Source organism: Pan paniscus, chromosome 16 (genome assembly GCF_029289425.2).
Source record: "Pan paniscus chromosome 16, NHGRI_mPanPan1-v2.0_pri, whole genome shotgun sequence".
NCBI lineage: Eukaryota > Metazoa > Chordata > Mammalia > Primates > Hominidae > Pan > Pan paniscus.
The window spans coordinates 74,424,626-74,442,991 of record NC_073265.2 but is presented as its reverse complement, the minus strand read 5'-3'; the positions used below and the strand labels follow the sequence as shown (position 1 = coordinate 74,442,991).

Below are 18,366 nucleotides of genomic sequence, written 5' to 3'. Positions count from 1 at the left end.
AGCCCTTGTGCTATTGGCTGTCTGCCCCCTGAGCCTAGGACAGAGTCCTCAGCCACGGCCCTCAAGCTGGCATTCGGGGCCCCCTGCAATCTCCCCAGTCTGCCTTCTCCCCTTGTCCAATGCAGCCTTCTCTACCTGCGCTGGCTCCTGGGCAGCCCTCATTTGGGCTCAGAGTGGCCCCTGCCATGCCTCGCTGCCATGCCTTGCTACCCTGCCTCTGGCAGGGGTGGCCTTCCTGCCACAAACCCCATTATCTCAAGGCCCAGTGGCAGTGCCCCCACCCTGTCCTGCCTGCCCTCAGCACGCACCCAGCCAGCATCTCAGAGCACTCCTGTGTGCTGCCTGAGCTGGGTTCTGGCATCACATCTCTCGCCTTCATGGCTAGAGCTGGCCACAGGGAGTGGGGTGGTTATGATCTCAGGGGATGAGGACCAGATGGGGCAGAGAACAGGAACTGAGGCCCCTGGGGGCCTAGAACCAAGGACGGATGGCCCAGGAGGCTCTGGGCTTGCAAGGTCTCCCAGGGGCGGGTATGAGTGGGCTGCAGGGAGTGGGCTATGGGGGCTGGTTAGGTGGCTGAACTGGAAGCTGTCCTAAGTGAGGAGTTTTCTGCCACCAGTGAACAGTGGAGGGGCAGCTGGGAAGGTGTCTTGGACTTTGAGACCTGGAATTCCCAGGATGTTTTGCTGGTCTGTGGGATAGTTGGCGGGACAGGGGGAAAGCCGGGAAACTCCAGAGTGTGCGGTCGCTGCAGTGACACAGCATGGCCACATCCATTTGCTGTGGAGGTGGGGTTGACAGAGGAGGGAACCGAGGCCCAAGAGGTGAAGCAGCTTGTCTGAGGTCACCCCGGGCGACCAGGATGCAGGCCTGCAGATGTGCACTTTGGAGCTCTGCCTGGAGCTGGGGTGGAGGAGCCTGCCTGCTGCCTCGTGCCCTCTGCCGGGCCTGAGGGATGTCCCTGGCACAGGGCTGGCTGCTGTCCTCCCGCTCTTCCTCCCCAGGGAGGTCTGCTGGAGTAAGCAGGGCCCAGGCGGCAGGTGGGGGCTGTCAGCAGTGGCAGTGGCATCAGGAGCAAGGCCAGGAGGCTGGAAACAAGCCACTTCCCAAAATGGCTGTGATAACCACGGGGCAGGAGGGCCCAGCCAAGCCTCAGCCCTGACAAGCACAGCCTGCAGCCGGCCTCCCTCCCCACTGGGCCTGGGCTTAGTCCCTGGTTTCTGCTGACAGCCTGTAGGGCCCACTCTCTCTAGGCTTCGTGGCCCACCTGGGAAGTGGGAGGCTGGCCTGGGAGATGGGACCTGTGACTCAGAACCCGAGGCTGTGTACAGCCCCTGTGGCTGGAGGTGGTCACGGAGGTCTGGCAGGACAGATGCACTGGGGCAGGGGGCGGTGGCGGGAGTCGGGGGCAGAGGCCGCTGCAGGTTGGCAGGAGGCCCCGGGACCGCAGTTCTGTGCCAGGATCTGTCGGGGAACACCAGGGGTGAGCAAGGATGGAGATGGGATGGCAGGGCGTCGCCCTGGGCAGGCTCTTTAACAGGCATGTGAGGGGGTCAGGGTTGGGTCTCAGGACCTTTCCTCCAGAAACCTCAGCCCAGCAGCGCCCGTTCTCGAGTCCTGGGGTCGGCCGTGAGTAGGTGGGACAGAGACACCAACAGTTGGAGACCTGCAACTCCGGTTTGGGAGCCGCTCCAAAAACCGGGGCTCTCTGCTTGGTGGGGAGCTGCTGGAGCCTCCTTAAGGTGGTTGGGGTGGGGAGCCAGGTTCTGGGTACCCCAAACCACTGGTTCTGATGCCTCTCTGCCCCCCCCACTCCAGGCTGTGAGCGGGACCGCCTGTCCTTCGGGTTCTGTGAGACACTGTGCCTACTGGGCCGCTGCCAGCTGCCCACCGTCCGCACCCAGTGCTGCCGCTCGTGCTCTCCGCCCAGCCACGGCGCCCCCTCCCGAGGCCATCAGCGGGTCACCCGCCACTGACGGTGCCAGGATGCACAGACCGACCGACAGACCTCAGTGCCCACCACGGGCTGTGGCGGAGCTCCCGCCCCCTACGGCCTAATGGTGCTAACCCCCTCTCACTACCCAGCGGCAGGCTGGGGAGCTCCTCCCCCTCGAAAAAGGTATATTTTTATTCTAACAGTTTGTGTAACATTTATTATGATTTTACATAAATGAGCGTCTACCATTCTAAAGCACAGTGTGACTTCATCTTGGATTTGGGGAATCTTAAAAGTGAGAAACTCTTCCCCCGACCCCTCTGCCCAAAACTCCACCGCTGCAGCACCTCGGCAGGCACGGCTTTTCACCTGCTCCTCTGGGGCAGAGCTGCAGGGGGCAGCGTAGCAAACGAGTCCCTGAGAGCATGGCATCTGGTGAGGCACGGAAGGCCTCGGAAGCCGGGGGGCTGCTGCCCAGGGAGGCCTGTCTGCAGAGGGTGGGGTTCTGGGGGCAGGAGGGTCTTCTGGGCAGGGGCACAGCTTGGCCCTTACTTGCTGCCTGCCTTCAGCTCAGGCTCCCAGCCTTCCCTGGGGCCCCACTCTGTGGTCCTCAGAGACCTGTTCCACAGGGATTGAGCCCACCTTGTCACTTGCAGGGACTGCCCCCTGGAGTGGTGGGGACTGGGGCCCCCATGGGCACCTCCCTGGCTCTGTCTGTTCTATCTGTTGACTCTTCTGCAAAAAGCGGGCAGAGAGGGGAAGAGCAGGCTGGCCAATTTTGCCCTACTGTGTCCCCATGTGTCCCTTCATCTCTGTGCCCAGAGATAGGGCTGGGCTAATTGCCACTGCCTTGGAGTGGCCCCTTTCCCACCACCAGCCCAAGCAACAGGTTCCTACCATGCTGATCTATGGTCCAGCACCTGGTACCTGCCTACCCACAGCCCCTTCCCCTCCCATAAAATCTAGTCCCATGGAGCCAGACAGTGGTGCCCACAGCTGGGAACAGATGGGCATGAAGGTGCTTTGAAGAGGGTCCTGGCCTGACCAGGGGCGGGAGGCTGGAGAAGGGGCGGACACTGTCCTCCCAGGCCCAGGCCCAGCCCTGGATCCGACCCTGGCCTCTGGCTGTGAGCCTTAGACTCAGCCGTTGACAATTTCCTCCTCAGCCCTCCCCCTGGAAGGTGTTACGCCCCTTCTACAGGTGGGGGACACTAAGGTTCAGAGAGGCCACCCTGCAGCCTACAGGGGTCACCTTTCACATTCTACTCTCCAGGGTATGACATGCCTGGACGAAAAGCAAGTGTAGCCCTGGAGCCTGCATGTGGCAGCCGCGGCCGCTCAGGGCTGGGTGTATGCTGGGGATGGAGAGGACACCACTGAAATTCACTCCTGGCTGGGCGCGGTGGCTCACACCTGTAATCCCAGCACTTTGGGAGGCTGAGGTGGGCGGATCACCTAAGGTCAGGAGTTTGAAACCAGCCTGGCCAATGTGGCGAAACCCCATCTCTACAAAAAATACAAAAATTAGCCGGGTGCAGTGGTGGGCACCTGTAATCCCAGCTACTTGGGAGGCTGAGGAAGAAGAATCGCTTGAACCTGGGAGGCAGAGGTTGCAGTGAACTGAGATCACGCCTTTGCACTCCAGCCTAGGCGACAGAGGGAGGAGACTGCGTCTCAAAGAAAAGAAAAGAAAGAAAAGAAAAAAAATTACTCCTTAGGGACTGAGACCAAGAAAGAGCATCAGAGGCTGAACCCCTTGGTGATGAGCGTCTGTCCCAGGACTTGGAAGGGAGGGAGGGGAACGTGGCCAGGGGGGCTGCCTGCAGGTGCCTGTCCTGCTGCTCCTCAACTCAACATGCTCACCTCATTTCACACCAACATGCCCCATTCTCAGAGGAGGAGCCCAAGGCTCTAAGAGGAAGTAACTGGCCCAAGGACACATGCCCTAGTGACACAGGCCCATCCTAGGCGCCGACTGCCCACCTCCAAGTTCCAGGCCACGCTGAGCAGGTGAAAGAGGGAGAGGGCCCCGAGCAGGCCCCAGCTATGGCTTTGCACAGAAAGGGCAGCCTGCCAGAGTTCACGCAGGAAAGCAAGTTGCTGGGAAGGCTAGCGTGAGTCCCAGCCCCGCTGTGCTGACCGAGGGTGGAGGAGCGTCAGGCGTGCTTCCTGTCTGCCTGCAGCAGCCAGGCTGGCCCAGCAAGACCTGGGGACCCACGCTCTGAGTCATGGGTTCCCAGGCCTTAGTCAGAACTGCCCCTGGTGGCAGTCCCTTCCAAGGGGTAAGGAGCAGGGCCTGTCGACTTGCCTCTGACCCACACACTGAACCAGTCCCTAGGAACATCATCCTGGGCATGCCGTACCTGTCGTGCAGTCTGAGTCATGCTGCCAGGGCAGGTATCCAGCTCCCAGCCTGGGAGTGCTGAGAGCCAAATCCACTGCAAAGCAGGGGTGATAGTCAGGGTCCCACCTCATCTATCTGTCGGCAATCCAGTGGTATCTAGGTGAGAGTCCCATACACACGGTCATCCCACAACACACTCCACACTCCACAGGCCAGGTGGGGACACACAGCCCCCTTCCCTCCCTCCCAGGTACCACCATAGCTGCTAGTGTGTGACCGAAGGCAGGGTCCCTGGCCCCCACTGAAGCACTATCGCCAACCAGCAGGCTCACACACCTTGGCCTGTTGCTCCTAGGGGTCGCCTGTGCTATTCAGCCAAGGGGACCACAGTGCCTGCTGGCCCAGCTGAGCTCCGCCTAGCGAGCCCACCTGCCTCTCCTGCCATGGACTCTCCCTCTTCTGCTTTTCCCAGCAGGAAGGGCCCAGCCTCACCTATGCAACCTGCAGCCCCACCCCCGCCAACCAGTTGAGGCTCCCCTCTTAGACTTATACGTCTATGGCCAGTGGCATCCGGCTACCTGCCCTCCCTGCCTTCCCCAGGGTCCCTTCAGAGGACCCTGGGATTTCGGACCACCCAGAGGGACCTCTGGCGCTCACTCCAATCATCCATCCCTTATAGCTTCACCATTTTTGGTTCAAGCAGTGTTCCCTTTCTATCAGGCCTGGTGGCTGTTGGGTGGGGCTCCCCAAGCAAGAGGTGGCCCTGGGCCGTGAGTTGGAAGACAGGGTGACCAGAGAAGAGAGAAGCCCGAGGGGGCTGAGCATTCATCTGAACTATGGGTGGACTGCCTGGGTGCCATGAAAGAGGCCAGCGTGTGTGAGCTGGGGAGGGCCGCCGCAGCCCCCAGGCACTACCTATGAAGCTCCGGCTTCTCCCTCCATCTTCCTCCCCTTTCCCTTCCAGCCGCTCTTTTCCAGGAACCTTGCCATGCCCACACCTACGCCGTCCCCTCCCCGGCCCTCCACAGCTGCTGCAGCGCACCCATACTCTGCACTTGCCTCACCAGCTCTGGCTTTTCTCTAACCCGTTTTCTCTCTGCTTTCTCTCCAACTGCCAGCTGATCGGGTCAGGCAAGTCCATCCCATCCTGAGAGCCCCAGGCCCCACTTCGACCTCTAAACACATCCCTCCTCTTCTCAGAGACCTCCCTTTCCAAGCCTGCCTGGGCGGGTGTCCTGTGACTTGACAGTGGCTCCCCCAGCCCCAAAGCCAGCCCCCTTCATCTGTGACTTAAGTCTGTTGTAGCGGTGAGCTGACACGTCCAGGTTTGACCATTGCTGAAAACTTGTGCCCCCTCTGTGGTATGCCTCTGCCCTGTTCTGTAAATAGCTATAAATTCTCATATATATACACATACACAAACACACACACACACACACATATATATATACATATATACATGTGGTCGACTGCCTCACCTCTAGAATTGGGAATCAGTCCCTGTGCTGTGCTTGTGGAGTCTTGTAGCCCAGCAAGAGGAAGCTGTCTCCTGACATCGCCCCTCCAAAGTGCACCACCTCCAGTGAGCTTCTGGGACATGCGCGGCCTGTGGACAGCCAGCCCCTGCCATCCCTCCCGCCCTTCTAGCCAAGCATGGCGGCACTGTGCAGGCAGCCGTGTGGCCTGACAGTCTCTACCAGTCCTGCTGTCCCTCGGCTGAGAAACCCATTTCTGAATGACAGAGAATGTGTCCTCTGCTGGCTGTGTTCTCTATGGAGCTCAGGGGAGGGAAAAGGCCAAGCCATTTTTAGGGTGCTGTTGGCAGCAGTGAAAAGGTCACACCCTTTTCAAGGGACACTTTCCCTGGAAAGTCCCTGGAGCTTAGCTGGCTCTTATCCTGTGAAGCCGGCTCTGGCCACTAGGGCACAGGGCCCTGAACTCAGCCTGGAGGGAGCCTGCGGGGCAGCCGGCACTCTGGAGGGACAGACAGGCCACCCGGTGCAGACAGGAGAGGGAGGCAGGGGGATGGAATGGAAGACACCTGGGGTGGATGGAAGTCAGTGCCCTTGGGCACTGGTATCTGTCTTCCTGACCACAGCTAGATCAGGCTTCTCAACCTGTTGGCTGTCAGGGCCGGACTATACTCCATAGGCGCCATGGCAGTCCTCGTGAAATCCACCAGGTGTCACCAGGCAGCATACAGGTAACAGGCCTGGAAGATTCCCCACAGCCCAGCTGGACATGCTGAGACACTCTGGGGCTCCTCGTTGAGTGGGAAAAACTGCAGGCCCCAGTGAGGGAAACGGGAACATGCCAGGCCGAGCAGTATGGCTAAATCCATTTATTCCAAAATCAAAGCAAAACAAAAACAAAAACAAAAAAACAAAACAAAACAAAAAAGGGGTCCCATCACCAGGGAGCCATGACCCCATCCCCGCCCCCATCATCGCTCCTATGCTAACAATGAATAAGTTTCCCAGCCGCGAATAATTATAAGAACCTCTTCCTCATATACCAGCTGCAACCTCCGCTAGGTACGATACAGAATGTTACACAGCTACAGTATGTACATGGGGGAAGGGGGGGCACCCCCAGCAGCCTGTGCCCTGGCCTGGTCTACAGTTAACTCCACTGTCCCGCCTCAGCTGCCTCTCTGAGTAAGAAGATGGGAGCCCCCCTGAGGGAAAAGTTGCTTTGGTGAGAGTAAGGAGGCCGTCAGACCTCCTCCAAACAAACCAACTCCACCAACCTCTGGCTCTTAAATAACAAACATCATCATCCAGAAATGTAAGGACTCAGCCTTGGTCAAGGTGGTAAAGGGTCTGTTTGTCTCCCTCCATTAGACAAGGGTCTTGTCTTGCTACCCTAATGGTAAAGGGCTGACTGGGGAGGGGTTGTAGGGACATGGTGGGGGTGAAGACTCCAGACCCACTTCTCCAGGCTTATGCTGACAGGGGCCTGCTTTTATTTATTTTTATTTTTATCCCATGATGTTTTTTTAAATCCCGTAACTTCTTTTTCAGAACTTTTAAAAAAAACTTTTCATAAAACTTTTTTTTTTTTACTTTTTTCCCACAACTTTTTTTGCCACAACTCTTCCACAGTATTTTTTATCCCGTAACTTTTTCATCCCACAACTTTAATTCCTGTAACTTTTTTAGTTTGTGTTCTTTTAATAAACACACTTACATGGTTACAATTTTGTAAGAATAAAAACCGATTATCTCATGCCAAGCATGCCCAGCATTTGCACAGTCTCAATACCTTTAATACTATAGTTTTGAAGACACACAAAATTTTTAGGCAAAACAGCACCTTGAAACCATCTAATAATTTATTACATTGCAGTAGCATCACAGAAGCAGTCAATAATGCCACTTTAGACAAAAATCAGTATTTCCATCATGCATTCTGTGTATAAGAATTCATAAATCGGTAAAAGTCATTCTAAGAAAACTTGGCAAATACAGCTTGGACTGGAATTGGCATTTCTTTCTCTACTTTTCCTTCCCCTAGATTCTTTGTTTTAAGCTACAGTATTCGTATTTTAAAATGTTTTAAATTATTTTAAGACATTAATATAGCAGTTACATTTTTGAATAGTTATTTGAAAGTGACTGTAAGATAAAGTTTTAGAGAATCTATTTTGGATAGGGTTGATTTACATTTTCACATTTTCTAAAAATCAGCTTTGGTTTTAGAACTGATTGTTTTTCATTTCAGGAAAACCTATCAGGTTTAATCTATTACTTTAAAAATAATTATCATATATTGCAGTCTTTAAATAGGTATTTTGATTCTTTACTTCCCACAGAAATTCAAATTTATTCAGTTGAACTCACATTTTAAAATTCTATCTTTCTGCTGAACTCTAACCTTCTAATGTTGCCTTCTAAGCAAATTGAAAGCTGCCTTATACTGAATGAGGAAGAGAACAAATACTTGGCTGAATGAGGTACTGCAAGAGACTGCGTGCACTTTGAAGAAAGACTTGAGTTATTGTCATAGGATTTCCATCCTCTTTAGCTTTTTCTTAAACATATGACAAAATACCTACACAGAGAGTGGTATTTGAGTTAATATAGTACATTTATTTTTCAGACTGACATTCAGCTTAAATATGCCAGTATGTGATTTAATCCACAGGTGCCTGATGAACACATTATTGTCAGATTGGTTACAGATGCTAAACGCTATCTGAAGGTCATTCCTAGTCATTTATACGTGTCAGGGTAAAAGTGAAGTGATTTGAACTATAAAAATACCTTTGAAATAATTTATCAATGTATTAGATAAACTCAGTTTCAGAATGATAAAGAAAAACTGTTAGACCAAATAATGTGGCTAATTAACAGTGGTACGATTTCTAGCCTGAAGGTTCAAAATGGACTTAAAGTAACTGTCTTTAAACTGAACTCAAAGAATGCAAAAGCAGCAAGTTCAGAAAATAAAAGGCAAGAACAGGAGCTTAAGTCCATTTTAAACCCTTGGGCTGGAAATCCTACCACTGTTAATTAGCCACATTATTTGGTCTAACAGTTTTTCTTTATCATTCTGAAACTGAGTTTATCTAATACATTGATAAATTCATACAATCTGGAAGAGTCAGTTGAAGTCACAAGGGCTCAATATTTGCAATCTTTAAGTGAATGCAGGCAATTCTCTTATTCAATCTGTAAAATCGTATTATTGATCTCCTATTAATGTCATATTTATAAAAGTATCATGAGGATGCCCAATGCTAAAAGCGGAGATGGTCTAGTAACTAGAAATGCCCACCCCAGGGAGCACAGATACATCTCTCCCTACGTCCTAATGATATGATGTATTTTGGAACACAGACATTAGAACTTCATGAAGTTTTAGCTGTTGATTCTTCCCCAAGCATCATCCAGTTATGATATAGGCAACATATGACTGAAATAATTCATTGATCATGCACATTAACATAAATATTACACAAAATATGCCTCTAACTGAAACTGAGAGGTATAAAAACATATTTCACTCTTCGTAAAGAACTTTGTGAGGAAATATAACTCCGTGATTGTATAGACACTTTCCTCATGACACCTTGACATTCACAAACAGTAGATTGCGCTGCAGTTTGTAAACATTTTAAGTTGCATAAACTGCTCCTTGATTTTCAAATGTAGTATAATACTGTCTACTAAAATTCCTTTTTGTTTCAACTAAGTACTCTCACATATATTAGTTTATAATAATGTTTGTTATTATTTTTAAAGTCTTTTCCATTCAAGAAAAAGAATTCCTATGTCAGATGGTTGAAGACTAGGTATTAGCCAGAGAGGTCTAGATGGTAAAATCCATCTTCTAGCCTCAAATAAGCTCCATGAACATAGAGGAATGCCAGGTGTCACGCAGCTTTCCTTCACTCGAATTCATTCTTGACTAGAGCCTGTATGCCTGTTCCAGGGACATTTAAACTCTTAAAGGATTTCTTCTGATCTTTACTAAATACATTAAGGAGAATGCCAACCAGTGCCCTTTTGTGTACTGGGACATGTAGTCATGTGATTAAAACAGGGAACACGAACTCTGACTTTAAAATGTATTGTAGATATAAATGCTCTCAGCTAGAAAAGGTTGTCCACATCCACAGTCATGATGGGAGCCTTTCATTCCTCAGAAATAATCCCCTTTTAGGTCATCAAAAAAGAGTACAACTGCCACAGCTCATGATGCAATATCTTCATGAGCCCAGAGCACATGCAAATCCTAAGGGAACTACCGTAGTACAGTGCTCATTCTTGGCACCAGAACAAATGAAACATATTCTATCCTGCACACACCTGCCAGAGCAGGCCACTTTCCTCTTCTGGGAGATTTAAAAAGCTCCCCAAAATGTTATTACTCCCATCCCCAATACACAGAAAAAGGGGGAAAGGCTGTTTCCAGCGCTCCACCTTTAAACAACTGTAAATGTCAGTACTCACAGTGGCATATTACAAAGTAATAGACCGCGCACTTGAGGGCAAACCACATATTGAGCTAATGAAGAGCTCACTGTGATTAGGATTCGATCAAACATAACAGCAGAACATAAGGAAATTTTATTTGAATTCCGTAATGAATATACAGGCTGTACTAACATTAAAAAAGCATGGCAGCCTATCCCAAACCAGCAAGAACAGTTGTGTGCATATAGTGGGTCTTTGTGTGTTTGAACTCCCATCACATAAGGGCAAACTCGATATGCATGCTAGCGTCCTATAATTATCAAATTTAAAAAATGCTAAAGGATGCCAGAGTGAACATGAGGGAAAGACCCACTCTCATTTAACTTTTTACAAATAAATTTAAACTATAAATTAGAAACACAAATAAATTTAAACTATAAATTAGAAACACAAATAAATTTAAACTATAAATTAGAAACACAAATAAACATAAGTGGCTCTAACATTCAAATGAAGTAAATGAATTGTGTAGGATATTAACCCCTTAAACGTTTTTTTTTTTTTTTTTAAATTTCTTGACCCGCTCTTAGATGATGGTGATGTTTAGCTCTCTGTTCTCGGCGGCCCGAAAAGAATGGCATGCAGCCTCTCCTGCTCCTCCTGCCGCCTCTCCTGTACCAACAGCTTCTCCACTCAAGCCTGGGTGCTCCTGGGGAGTCCTGCATTAGAGGAAGCAGCTGCTGGATCTGCTGTGCAGTGGGGTTGTCATGGGGGAGAACCCTCCCTGTCCTCTCCCGGTGCAGCCTCCATGCTATCAGTGAGGCTCAGCTCACTAAGATCTTCAGAGAGAGGGAGGGGGGTGGGAATCTGAGCACAGTGCGAGCCTCCCCTGCTCCTGCCTGCCCACCCCGCCTGAGGGCTCTACTCACCACCCTGCTTGTCCGCACACCCAAGCTCCTGTGGGACTGGGGCTCCAGGTACTGGTCTGGCTGCTGCTGCAGACTCGGAGCCTCTTGGCTCTTCAGCTCCACCTGCCGGAAGACCCTGGGCATGAGGACATGTGGTGGCTGGCTTCCAGATTCCTGGCCCATTAATAGGGTAGCGAGGGCACTGTGGGGCTCTGTGGCCTGCCCAGGCCCCTGGCCCCTTGCTCCAGGCCTAAGAGACTGGCTCCCTTGCCTAGAACCCCATGCCTCCTTCCCTAGCATCAAATCTCACGTCCTTTCTCCCAGCATTTAAACTGTAGGCCACAGACTGGTGGAAAAGCAGGCGGAGCCAACCACCATCTGCTAAGTGTGCTACATGCCTAATGTTTCCACGTATTATCTCATTTAATCCTCAGCACCTCTGCAAGGAAAAGGCTAACTTCCTTTTGAAGTTAAAGAAACAGAGACTTAGAGATGCAAAGTAGTTGAATTATGACCAGTGGAACCGAGGCCGGAATCCAGTTTGAATCTAAGGAGTCTTTTTTGTTTTTCTGTTTTGTTTTGTTTTGAGAGAGTGTCACTCTGTGTCCCAGGCTGGAGTGCAGTGGTGCAATCTCAGCTCACTGCAACCTTCACCTCCCGGGCTCAAGTGATTCTCGTGTCTCAGCCTCCCGAGTAGCTGGGATTACAGGCATGCACCACCAGGCCCGGCTAATTATTATTATTATTATTTTTAAGTTTAGTAGAGATGAGCTTTCACCATGTTGGCCATGTTGGTCTCAAACTCCTGACCTCAAGTGATTGTCCTGCCTCAGACTCCCAAAGTGCTGGGATTGCAGGCGTGAGCCACCACACCCGACATAAGGAGCCTCTTATACCACTGTCTCTTCCTCTGTGATTGGGGGGCTCCATGCCTCTAGCTGGGATGATGATGTCCAGACCTGGGAGGACCCCAGGGCTACCCACCTCTAAAAGTCAGAGGGCAGGAAGCAAGAAACAGTCATAGGACTGCCCCGGAGGGTGCTGGGGTCACCTGTCCCCAGGCTGCAGCTGCCTGTGGCCTGGCACCTCCCCTCCCCAGAGGCTGGTGCCCGCCTCCCACATCTTCTTGGATGGGTCGGAGGTTACAGTCTCTTTCAGCTCACCCGACTTCTTCAGCTCCTTTACTTGCTGCTCCGGCTGCAGTGTGCTCTTGTTCTCGTTGTTCTGGACAGAGAGAAGCAATCAGTGGCCACCCACTAAAACTGGAGACCCCAGAACTTAGTGTCTGCCTCCCATGGCACCGGGAAGGGTGGAGGCAGGTTAGAAAAATATCCCCTCTCTCCCACAGCCATCAGAGCAGGGCTCTGGCTCACAGATGCCTTTAGAAGTACCATTTCATGTGAAGGCTACAATGCCCCATTTTACAGGTGGGGAAACAAAGGCCTTGAGGGCTAGGGAAGAGGGCAGCCTCCCCAGGTGGGGCAACGCACCAGCTCCTCGAAGCCGCTGCGTGGCTCGGCCCGCTGCTCGTAGAGGGCTTCCCACCCCAGCTCCAGCATCCTCTCCAGCTCCCGCAGCCTCTCCAGCTCCTGCAGAGTCTCCTGCTGCCACAGCCTCTCATCCTCTTGCCGAAGCCTCTCCTGCTCCAGGAGCTTCTCCACCTCGTCCAGCAGCCTCTCCCTCTCCAGCAGCCTCTCCTGCTCCTCCTGCCGCCTCTCCTGTTCTAACAGCTTCTCCACCTCTTCCAGCAGCCTCTCCTGCCCTGGCAGCTTCTGTTCACACAGCCTCTCCTCCTGTTCACGTAGCCTCTCCTCCTGTTCATGTAGCCTCTCCTCCTGTTCATGTAGCCTCTCCTCCTGTTCACGTAGCCTCTCCTCCTGTTCATGTAGCCTCTCCTCCTGTTCATGTAGCCTCTCCTCCTGTTCACACAGCCTCTCCTCCTGTTCACGTAGCCTCTCCTCCTGTTCACACAGCCTCTCCTCCTGTTCACTCAGCCTCTCCTCCTGTTCATGTAGCCTCTCCTCCTGTTCATGTAGCCTCTCCTCCTGTTCACACAGCCTCTCCTCCTGTTCATGTAGCCTCTCCTCCTGTTCACGTAGCCTCTCCTCCTGTTCACGTAGCCTCTCCTCCTGTTCACGTAGCCTCTCCTCCTGTCTCCTGTTCAGGAGACTCAACATCTGATTGTTTTCCACCTCAGCCTGGAGCTGTCTTCCCACACTCTCTAGCTCCTTCCGTAGGTGGTTGGTCTCATCTTGTAGCTGCTCCACCTTAGATGGCCCTGCTGGGGTCTCTGGGGCCAGGGGTTCAGCTGAGAAAGGAAGCAGACAATAAGGGCCTCTGGATTCTCAAAAAAAAAAAAATCCTCCCTTCGGTGCACAGCTCTTCCTCTCAGGCTTCCCAAACTTGGCCTCACTGCTAATGACTCCTCACACCCGGATGGTAGCCAATCTTCCAAGTCACTTTCAGATAGAGAGCACTGTGGGTGGTGGACAATGGGCACTCCTCCCTCTTTACTGATGGGGACACTGAGGCTCATGGAGATGACAAGACTTGTCCTCCCATGGCACAGACCTCTTTCCCTCTGCCTCAAAGCCCTTCCATCCACCCACCTCCCTGGGGCATTCTAAGTCACCCCCACAGCCCTCTAATGCCAGTCCTGCTGCCAGGTCATGCCAGCCCCATCTTACCCGTCTGCTTTTTGAATTTGAACAAGCTCCTCACAAGCTTCTGTACCCGATGTGTCTTATGCTTCTTCTCCTCCTTAGATGTGCGAACCTGCCCAAAGCAAAGGGGGAAAAGGGCCCTGGAGGGAGGGGCTGGTGAACCTCTAGAGACAGAGTTTGAGAAAGGCCCACCCCCCTTCTGCCAGTTTGTGATTTGGAAACGTGCATTCATTCAACAAACATTTACTGAGCATGTACAGGCCAGGTACAGTTCTTCATAGCAGAGATATAAAACAGCAAAGGACAGACAGGAGCCCTTGGCCCTGAGGTTTCCATTCTAGGGGCCTTTAAATCTCTGACTTTCAGAGCTAACCGAGACCTTTGATACTCTCTACCTCCTCCAGAAACACGAGCATAAAGAGGAGAGATGGCTTGTCCAGACTCAAAAAGCAAATTAGGCACTGAGGCAGGGCAGAAATATGGACCCCTGACAACCAGTCAGGCTAGTGCTTCCCGGAGAGGTGACAACCCCAGGGCATGTGTGGCAAGGACTAGAGCAGAGGTGTCTGGAGAAGAGAGAGTCAGCAAAGAGGGCAGTGCAGAAGAGCCATGCTGCATGTTCTGTGCTCTGGGGTCCCTCCAGGTGAGACCTGGGTGCCCAGCTCCCCATTTGCCCTTGGCATCAGGGGCCCCTAGCCCCTTTCTTCAGGGCCCCAAGAGGAAACTGGAGTCCGGGATTGACCAGCTGTAATCAGGGGACCCCACTGGACTCTTACCGGTGAATTGATGTTTTCAGTGAGTTGACTGATTATTGCGGAGCTTGAATCCAGGGCCACTGCTAGTTCTTGGTACTGGCTCTGAGGTACATGCAGAGAGAAGGAGTTGGAGGAAGATTGTGGGGAGGGGTAGAGAGAATAATCATTAGGGCTGGTGGGGGGTGTGTGGGCTGCCTCAGCTGGCAGAGGGGCAACAAGCCCCTGCTGTGGGAGGAGGTTGGAGGGCTGGCCTGCAGGGTCACTGCATCTCGGCCCAGGGCCTCTGACCTCCAGATCCTCCAGGGTAGCAGAGGATGCACGGCCCTCCCCGTAGATACCTGTTGCTGACTGCAAGAGATGAGAGTGCACATGGAGATGTTCTGTCCCCCCTCACTGTCTAAGCCCTCTGACTTCCTTTCTTCCCCCATCAACTGGCAAAAGCTTCTTTTCTGTCTATCTTGGACCCTTTTTCCCATAACTCATTTGTGCCAACTTCTCTCGTGGTTCTTATCTCCCCACCATCCCACCCTGGGGCCCTTTCAGTGACTCCTAAAGGGACAGCCTGATGGCAAGTGGCTCTTCTCATTGGCCTGGCTTCCCCTTGAGACTGGGGATGAGGAAAATCAAACAGCAACGACCATTTCCTCGGTGTCCTGGGTGTTTGCAGCAGGCCATGTACTAAGGATTCACATAAAAGCAACAATAACGAATCTCATTTAAACTTCACAAATGGAAGTCAAAAAATACCACCTCTATTATACAGATGTGAAAAGAGAGGCCCAAAGACCTCAAGCAACTTGCCCTAAATCATATGCTAATCAATCCCAAATCAATCCTTAGCAGACGGAGAGGCAGGATTCAAATCCAGAATTCTTAACCAGTACCCAACAGTCCATCTACAATCTTAACAATTACCCTCTACTGCCCCTTGGACCCCCTGTCCCCAGGACCCTGGCCCGCCGAGACTCACATCCCCAGGTGAGTGGTAACCACCAGAAGTGGCTGTGTCAGGGCTACTGCCATTGATGTTCTTTTTCCTGTTAGCTCCTGCTGGAATGCCAGGGCTCTTCCTCTGCCAATATGCTTTTAACTGTGGGAAAGAAGAGCAGTAACACTCATGAGAATGATCAGCCCCTACAGCCACATCCTCCTTTACAGTTTTGACAAAATACTCTTATATACCATCTGATGTAATGCCACCAACAACTGTACAAGGTGTTGTCACAATCACTTAGTGACTGAGAGGGATTGATATCATGGATAGAAAAAAAAAAAAAGAAAGATCAAAAAAGGCAATACTGGAACTTAAACTCAGTCCTCTGACTCCAAGCTCTGGGGTTTTGCCATGAATCAGCAGCTGCGAGGGACCAAAACCAGGGGCAGAGGTAGAAAAGTAAACATGAAGCAGGCAGGAACTGTAGGCCGTGTGGTTTAGAGTCACACATCCTCACAGGTCTGCTAGCGTGAAGAAGCGCACCAGTACCTCTCACACTTTCGTATCAATGTGTCCTCATGGCAGAAGGCAGCTTTTCTATTAAATCCGGGAATTTATCAGAAAGAGGACAACCCAAGCCTCATTTCAGAGCGAAGTCTGGTATACGCTTGGAAACCTATGTGTCTGTCATCCCTAAGTACATTAATGCATTTTCTCAAGAGAATCAAGGGAAAATGATGCTTCAGAAAGATGTCCCACATTTATCCTGTGGCACTCAAAGTACCCCAGGTTGAGACGATATGAGGAAGATTCAAGCTGTCAAGTTCAGTTTCCCAAGATCTATTCCACAGAAGATGAGCAAATCTCACTTCAGAGGCCACTCACTGAAGGGCAGTCTGGTCCCAGAACCGTGGAGAACTCAGAAAAAAATGTGAAAGTCTCTCTGGAAAGTAGAAGCCTGGGAAAAAAACGAAACCAAACCCATTCTCCCATTGCCACCCAGAGATACTGTGAACATTTTGAGCTCACAGGGGAAGTGTAGGCTTTTCCCACTGTCAATGTCTATGTGAAGGGAGTAAGGCATCCTGAAACCTCTTGCTCCTAGGTCCCATAGTCTCCACTCCCCTTCCAGCTGGAAATTTGTGCTGCAACCAGAGGAAGCAGAAATGGGGTGAGAAAACTTAGGGGACTGGGTTGTACGATCAAAGGCCGGTCTTGCAGCAGTAATGACAGTTCCTAGGGGCACTGTGACATCATTGCATTCCACTCCTCCCAGGGGAGGGGACCACATCAGCGCGATGCCCGAGTCGCTGCTCCACGATGGGGGAGGGAAACACACGGTTTCGACCCAGGTCCCCAGAGACGCCAGCCCAAGAAGCCTAGGGAGGTCGAGCTTGGGGCAGCAGGAGGGGAGGGCAGAGTCTGCAGTAGGGAGCCCCGGGAGTCACCAGCCCAAAGCCACCCAGGGATGACTGGTGAGGGCAGGGCCTGGGGCTGGGGGACCCAGGTCCTGGGAGACGCAAGCCCAAAGAGCCCAGGGAGGTTGGGCTTGGGGTGGCAGGAGGTGAGGGCTGATTATGGAGCAGGGAGCCCCAGGAGTCACCTGCCCAAAGTCACCCTGGGGTGATTGGCAAGGGCAGGGACTGGGCTGCTTGCTGAAGGCGTGGGGCTGACTGACTAGGCTTTGGTTGGGGGAGCCCAGAGGGGCTGGGGTTGGGGGGCCCCATCTGGTATGCCTCAGGAGTGGTATGGACTCTGGCACCGGTCTTGTCATCGGAGGGGATCTGTGGCTAGGTTGGGGGCCATGACCTGGTGTGTTTTACCTTTTTCTTGGCTGCGGCCAATTTCCCCTGTTGTGTTTTTTCTGACATCGCGGGGTGGGGAGGGAGGCGGGGTTGGGGCCACATCAGCGAAATACCAGTGAGCACTGCTCAATGCCTCCAGTCACCTACCAGGCAGCTGTGCAACTGAGCCACAGGTGGCGTAACCAGGGCACCAATGGAACGCAGAATAGGGGCGTGGCCTTAATGCTCCAAGCCCATTGGTCAGTGAGAAAGATGAAAGGGAAAGGAGGCGTGGCCAGGCAGCAGCATGTCCAGAGGGACCTGTGGCATCATAAGGAAAGCTGCCCAGGCAACCGCTGTCCCCGCCCACTCAGAGAAAGGGGAGGGGCCGCCCACTCTGGGAGAGGGGAAGGGCTGGGTTTTGCTTTAAAACTTTTAAAACTGTAAAAAATAAACTTTAAAAAATATATGTGTATATACTTTATATATATGTGTGTCTGTGTGTGTGTATCTATGTGTTCCTCCAGAGCTGTCTTCATTATGCAGCTTCTGTGCAAAGTCTGTGATTTTGGCCTATATTTTTCATCTTCAAATGGAGTACAAGAATTACCAGTATTACCTTAACTGAGATATAGATCCTATAAAAATGGAAAATCCATAGCATGCTTGATGATTAAGGAAGCCGACTATAGTATCCGACATTCCAATAAGACAAAATAATAACAACAATTTCTCTTTTTTGGAAAAATGTTTGTCTTATTCTCCTACATTGTTAAGATTTCTTTTAAAAACAAGAAACATGTCTAATATCTTTAAAAACACAAAGCTTTTGGGCCGGGTGCGGTGGCTCACGCCTGTAATGCCATCACTTTGGGAGGCCGAGGTGGGTGGATTGCCTGAGGTCAGGAGTTCGAGACCAGCCTGGCCAACATGAAGAAACCCTGTCTCTACTAAAAATAGAAAAACTAGCCAGGCGTGGTTGCGGGTGCCTGTAATCCCAGCTATTTGGGAGGCTGAGGCAGGAGAATCACTGGAGCCCAGGAGATGGAGGTTGCAGTGAGCCAAGCTCACGCCACTGCACTCCAGCCTGGGCGACAGAGCAAGACTCCATCTCAAAAGAA

The 18,366-nt window shown here is 51.6% G+C and overlaps 1 protein-coding gene and 2 pseudogenes across 1 annotated transcript in view; 1 reads left to right on the top strand and 2 right to left on the bottom strand.

Annotated features, from left to right (window-relative positions):
- LOC134729057 (A disintegrin and metalloproteinase with thrombospondin motifs 7-like) overlaps positions 1-2,191 on the top strand; it is a 52,167-nt gene extending 49,976 nt beyond the window's left edge. Inside the window, 1 exon segment of the mRNA XM_063596506.1 lies at positions 1,819-2,191. Coding sequence (XP_063452576.1) covers positions 1,819-1,976 — 158 coding nt within the window. The 3' untranslated portion in view covers positions 1,977-2,191.
- Positions 2,192-9,359: 7,168 nt separating this feature from the next.
- On the bottom strand, positions 9,360-17,703 carry LOC134729182 (putative golgin subfamily A member 6-like protein 19; annotated as a pseudogene).
- On the bottom strand, positions 15,594-17,325 carry LOC134729184 (uncharacterized; annotated as a pseudogene).
- Positions 17,704-18,366: the final 663 nt, after the last annotated feature.